We start from the raw sequence: 5741 nt of genomic DNA, 5'->3' as shown, positions 1-5741 counted from the left end.
CCATGGCATGTAGTTGACAGCAGAGCTATGGTTTGGTGCCAGCATTTCATTTTCTATCTGCTCTGCTGGCTCTTCAACTCCTTTGAAAGACAGCAAGCAAGTCTGATTCACAAGGAAAGTCTTGCTTCTTGTATTTAGGATGTTTCCCAAGAAGCAGCCAGCATCTTCCTGCAGGCAGCAAAACAATTCCCATCATCTGCTGCCTTGAAAACTTCAAGGTTTCTGGTGGCAGCAGCTGAAATCCGTGGCAGGCAGTGAATGGCACCGGGCAGCTGGGATCCTGGCCACCACTTTGCCCGCTGCAGTGCCTCATCCCCACGTTGGGAATGAGTCAGGCCAGCTCATTTCTTCTTGGAAACTACCAAGTCATTTAGGGATTCATTTGGCAGGCTCTGATATACAGCCAGGTTGGCTTCTGTCAGCACCTGTGGCCCCATTAACGCACAGAAAACCATGTTTAAAGTAATAGTAGGAGGTTGGCAAGCCGAATGCACAAGGATTAGGCAACATGGCCGTCCAGGGTACCCATCTCATTTTTTAATTTGGCTTCCATTATGTTTGTGTGTAATGATGCAGTCTTTAATAACATGATCACATCCTGATTTTCCACCGGCACCTGCTCATTCAGTAAAAAAGATGCCGGCATGAATCAGAGCCGTGGTGAAGGCGGTTGTTACCTGAGTGAGGCGGCAGAATTTTGGCATGTGATGGGGCTGGGTCACAGCGTGGTGGCCTGGGCAGGCATTCAGTATTATGGCCTGGGATGTTCTGCTGGCATCAGCACATCCCTTTCGATTCCACCCTCTCCCAGGGACTCACACTGTTGGTCCTGCTGGCCACATTCAGCACCGTGGCATTCAGGATGTACCTCTTGGCACATTGCTGCACTCCATGGGACTTCTGCAAGTCACGCTTCCTGCAGTCCCACCTCCACTGCAGCCCCTGGGATTCTCCCCATAGCCAGCATCCCATTCCCCAGCGAGGCAGCTGGGTCCTGAGTGGCTCCGTCTTTGCTCCCACTGCAGGAGGGAGGATCTGCAGTGGGAAACATGCCAGTCTGCCGGTGACCCGGCCCTTCCCAGTGATCCAGAAGGTGATGGCCTCCATGGCGCATCTGCAAGAGGAGAAGCTGCGGCTGCAGGAGCAGCTGCTGGGGCTGCAGGAGAAGCTCGCTGCCCGGGAGAACGATGAGCTTTCCCTCTCTCTCCAGCTGCAAGGCCAGGTATGGTGGGGACAGGGCAACACAAGAGGGTCTGTCGGGGTCCCCAGCTTCAGGCTGTGGCTTGGTTGGAGCACTGTGGTTTGCAGTTAGTGAGAGTCATGCATGGAAGGAGCATAGGACCTCCATCGCAGAGCATTGTGCGTAGGGATGAGCTTGGTGCTCCTGAGCACTCATGCCGTCTCACCACCTTTGGCTGTGCTTCCCTCGGGATGCTTGCAGCCCCTTGTTTGACGTTGTGGTAACACCAGGGTAATGCTGGTGAGCATGCAGCGCCTTAGATATGATGTGGCTGGGAGGACTTTGGGAATCAGGGTCACAGCCCTGTGGTCATCGTCCATCCTCCCAGAGCAGGACAAGCTCATTAGACTGACCCAGCAGATTAATTTTAGTGACTTTTGAGAGTCAGTTGAAAGTGAACGTGAAGGCACGGAGTTCTCTGTCAAAGGGGAGAGCCTTTTGGATGCCATCACCAGAACCCTCCCCAGATCTGTCCCACACCACTGTGGCTGCATCCTCAGTGCGAGGACCTGGGTCATCCCAGGAAGATACAAATTCCAGCTGCTTATAAAGGCATTTGCATGTGGCTGTTGTGGAAGCTGTTACAGTCAGGTTCTGCTTGTTCCACGGGTGTCAAAAAGGCGGAGGTAATTGTCCTGCATTTGGTTGGCATACTCTGCATGACACAAGCGTGAGTGCTGGCAGGATCTGTCCCTGCGCTGGCCAGTTTGGCAGCAAGCACAGAGCAAAGCGCCGACCCAAACTTCCAAAGCTCAGGCATGGCTGGACCACGGCTTGAGCCAGATCCGGCTGCCAAGGAATCCCTGTTGCCTCCAGAGAGCAGGATGCAGCTGGAGATGCCTGAGCAGGTAGGAGATGGAGGTATATTCTGGGGTGTTGCTGGCACAGGGAGCGGAGGGCAAGCTCCAGCGTGCATGTCTAAAAAATACCTTAATAATCTGCCTTCCTGAGCACAGAAATGGGATTTTCCCACTCAGGTCCAAGGCTGCTGTGCTCGGCATATGATCAGGGGCTCTTGATGCCGCAGGGAGAAGTCACCTTCCCCAGCTTGTCACCCTGAGCACACAGAGCTCTCTCGCAGGACCCTGAGCCGTGCCGAGTGTGCAGGAGCTGCCCCTGGCCCTGCGAGGATGTGCTCTAATAACTGATTGTCATTAACTGCAGCTCCTTGTCAGCACATCTGCGCTGCTATTAGAATCACAGAATCATAGAAGCAACCGGGTCAGAAAAGACCTTTAAGATCATCAAGCCCAACCATCCCCCAGCACTGCCAAGGCCACCACTGAACCATGTCACTGAGGGCCTCATCTACACGGTTTGTGAACACTTCCAGGGACGGTGACTCCACCACTGCCCTGGGCAGCCTGTTCCAATGCCTCACCACCCTCCTGGTGAAGAAATTTTTTCTAATTTATTATCCTGTTAATCAGCAGTTCCTAAATGATGGTCCATGGAGGTCCAGTTGCTGGTTATTGGGATGGAGTAGCAGCCTGCTGTGTCTGGGTGAGGGGTTTGTCTGGGGAGCATCCTCCTGTCAGATTCGGACATGGGGACTTCTGGAAGGGCTCCTGCTCTCTCTTTCTCCAAAGAAAACTTTCCTAGAAAGAAAAACAGAGAAGGCAAAATAGAGCTACATTGCAAGGGCAGGACGGGTACTCCAGGCTCTCGAAGCACAATTAGTTTGTTTTCTTCCTTCCCCGAAGATGCTGCTTCTGCTTTTTTTTTTTTTTCTCTAATAATGGTTTCTGCTAATGCTGAACATGGACAAATTACATACATGGTCAAACAAAGTTGAAGCAAGCCTTTCATTAAGGTTCGTTTTAATCAGCTCATGTGAATCAGCGCTCAGAGTAAGGTGCAAAATTAAGGCATAACAAAGATGCAAGCCAAACTGGATGGTGGTAGCCAGTGTGGCACCACAGGATCTCCTCTGAAAGCTGCTGAGATGCCTCCTGGTTAACCCTGCCTGTGTTGACAGGTCGAAGCTCTGAAGGCAAAGCCCCTGGAGCAGGCACTTTTTTTTGAGCTGGTGAGCTGCCACTGCGCTGGGGCTAAGCCACCCCCGCCCCGAGGGATGCGGGAGCTGTGGGGAGGAGGAAGGACCGCATGGGTAGGGCCTAGAAGGATTGAAACCTCCCCAGGGTCGCAGTTTGGATCCGCAAGCTGAGAGAGAGACACTGACGGGTGGAAGTTTGTGGAATTTTCTGTCTGATGTAATGTCACAACTGGTAGCCCTGGGGCAGGCAAAGCTACCCCCTCCCTGGCACTGCCACCTTACAGTGGGAAGTGACAAACCCTCTAGGGGCTGGAGTCCCCTGGGGACAGCAAAGTGGAGGCTCCCCAGGCATGGTGGGGGGGTTCTGACATGGGAGGATGGGGCTCCCCTCATGGAGGAGGCTGGGGGCTCCCTGGGGGCAGCAAGGTGGAGGCTTATCCATGTAGGAGGCTTGGAGGATCCCCAGTGTGGTGGGTGAGGGCTTCCCTGGGTGCAGCAGCCTGGGGTTTCCCACATAGGCTGAGGTCTGTCCTGGGTGCAGCAGGCTGAGGTTCTCTGAGCATGGTAGGCTCGGGTGTCCCCTGATGCTGCAGGCTGGGGCTCCCCAGGGTGCATTGAGCTCCCACTCCATTGCACCCATCCCATCGCAGGGCAGCACAGATGTGGAGAAGCACCGGGACCTGCTGGTGGCCGAGAATGAGCGCCTGCGTCAGGAGATGAAGGTGTGGGGCTGCAGCGCCACCAGCAGGCACCATGCCAGGACTGCACCTACGTCCAGGTAAGTGGACAGTGGTGGTGGCATGGTGGCAGGGTGATGGGCACCCATGGGTGATGCAGCCTCGGCTGTGCTGTTTGGGGCCAGGAGAACGCTGGGCTGCAGAAGCAGCTGTCCCAGCTGCAGCGGGAGGCGGAGGAGATGCGGGCCAAGCTGGGGGAGCTGGACCTGGAGGTACAGCAGAAGACGAACCGCTTGGCTGAGGTGGAGCTGCGGCTCAAGGACTCCCTGGCCGAGAAAGCCGAGGAAGAGGAGAGGCTCAGCCGGCGGCTGCGGGACAGCCAGGAGACCATCGCCAGCCTCAAGTCCCAGCCCCAGCAGATAAAGGTGAGCACCAAGAGGCTCTCCATAGAATCACAGACTGGTTTGGGTTGGAAGGGACCTTAAGATCATCCAGTTCCAACCCCCTACCACCGGTAGGGACACCTTCCACTAGAGCAGGTTGCTCCAAGCCCCTGTGTCCAAGCTGGCCTTGAACACTGCCAGGGATGGGGCAGCCACAGCTTCTCTGGGCAACCTGTGCCAGCACTTCAGCACCCTCACGGGGAAGAACTTCTTCCTAAGATCTCATCTCAGTCTCCGCTCTGTCAGGTTAAAGCCATTCCCCCTTGTCCTGTCCCTACAGGCCCTTGTTCAAAGCCCCTCTCCAGGTTTCTTGTAGCCCCTTCAGGCAGTGGAGCTGCTGTAAGGTCTCCCCTTAAGGAGCCTTCTCTTCTCCAGGCTGAACAAGCCCAGCTTTCTCAGCCTGTCTCCAGAGCAGAGCTGCTCCAGCCTGCTCAGCATCTGATCCATGTCCCTCTGATCCATGTCTCCTGGCCAGGAAAGGGGAGTTCAGCTGGGTGCCTGTTGGGGCCTAGTGGGTGCTCTGCAAGTGCCACCCATCCCTCTGCCCTGCGCACAAGAGTGCAGCACTGTGGTTCCACCAATGAGCCAGAGCTCCATCCTTGGGTGCTGCGTTCCCAGTACACTCCATCTCCAGGTGCTTTTCTCCCACAGTACATCATCAAGACGGTGGAGGTGGAATCAGCCAAGGCGAAACAAGCCCTGTGTGAGAGCCAGTCCCGAAATCAGTACCTGCAGGAGCAGGTAGGGATGCAGAGGCAGGTGCTGAAGGAGATGGAGCAGCAGCTGCAGAATTCCAAGAAGACAGAGGCTCAGCTCCAAGCTCAGGTCTGAGTGCAAAGAGAGGGAACAGAAACCACCCAGCCCGGCTCCGTGTGCTGTGGTGCAGTAGTGGGTGCTCATGGCTCATGTCCCTTTGCTTGCTCCTCTCTCACCCAGATCATGATGTACGAGGCCGAGCTGGAGCGAGCCCATGGGCAGATGCTGGAGGAGATGCAGGCAATGGAGGAGGAGAAGAACCATGCCATTGAGGAGGCGTTTTCCCGCGCCCAAGTGGAGATGAAGGCAGTGCACGAGAACCTGGCAGGTGAGGAGGGTGTAGGGTCCTGCGGCTGGGGTGTCGTGCCACATGTCCCTCACCCTGCCTCCTGCCTGCAGGTGTTCGGACCAACCTGCTGACGCTGCAACCAGCACTGCGCACCCTCACCCATGACTACAACAGCCTGAAGCGGCAAGTCCGAGACTTCCCCCTGCTTCTCCAAGAGACCTTGCGGACCGCCAGGGCCGAGGTGAGACCCCTCCCCATCCCCAGAGCTACCACTCCATGCCAGGGGGAGGGGTCACTGAGCTGCTGGTCTCCATCACCCCCAGATCGGCCAGGCCATTGA

At 56.0% G+C, this 5741-nt stretch overlaps 1 protein-coding gene across 1 annotated transcript in view; it reads left to right on the top strand.

Annotated features, from left to right (window-relative positions):
- The first annotated feature begins 1998 nt into the window (after positions 1-1998).
- Positions 1999-5741, top strand: part of KIFC3 (kinesin family member C3) — an 8289-nt gene continuing 4546 nt past the window's right edge. Inside the window, 9 exon segments of the mRNA XM_010017219.1 lie at positions 1999-2088; positions 3219-3269; positions 3887-3959; positions 3962-4014; positions 4099-4338; positions 5008-5181; positions 5293-5440; positions 5512-5642; positions 5725-5741. The exon segment at positions 5725-5741 is cut by the window's right edge and continues 95 nt beyond it. Coding sequence (XP_010015521.1) covers positions 1999-2088; positions 3219-3269; positions 3887-3959; positions 3962-4014; positions 4099-4338; positions 5008-5181; positions 5293-5440; positions 5512-5642; positions 5725-5741 — 977 coding nt within the window.

Source organism: Nestor notabilis, unplaced genomic scaffold, assembly GCF_000696875.1.
Source record: "Nestor notabilis isolate BGI_N333 unplaced genomic scaffold, ASM69687v1 scaffold8226, whole genome shotgun sequence".
Classification (NCBI taxonomy): Eukaryota; Metazoa; Chordata; class Aves; order Psittaciformes; family Psittacidae; genus Nestor; species Nestor notabilis.
This window is presented reverse-complemented; position numbering and strand designations above follow the sequence as displayed.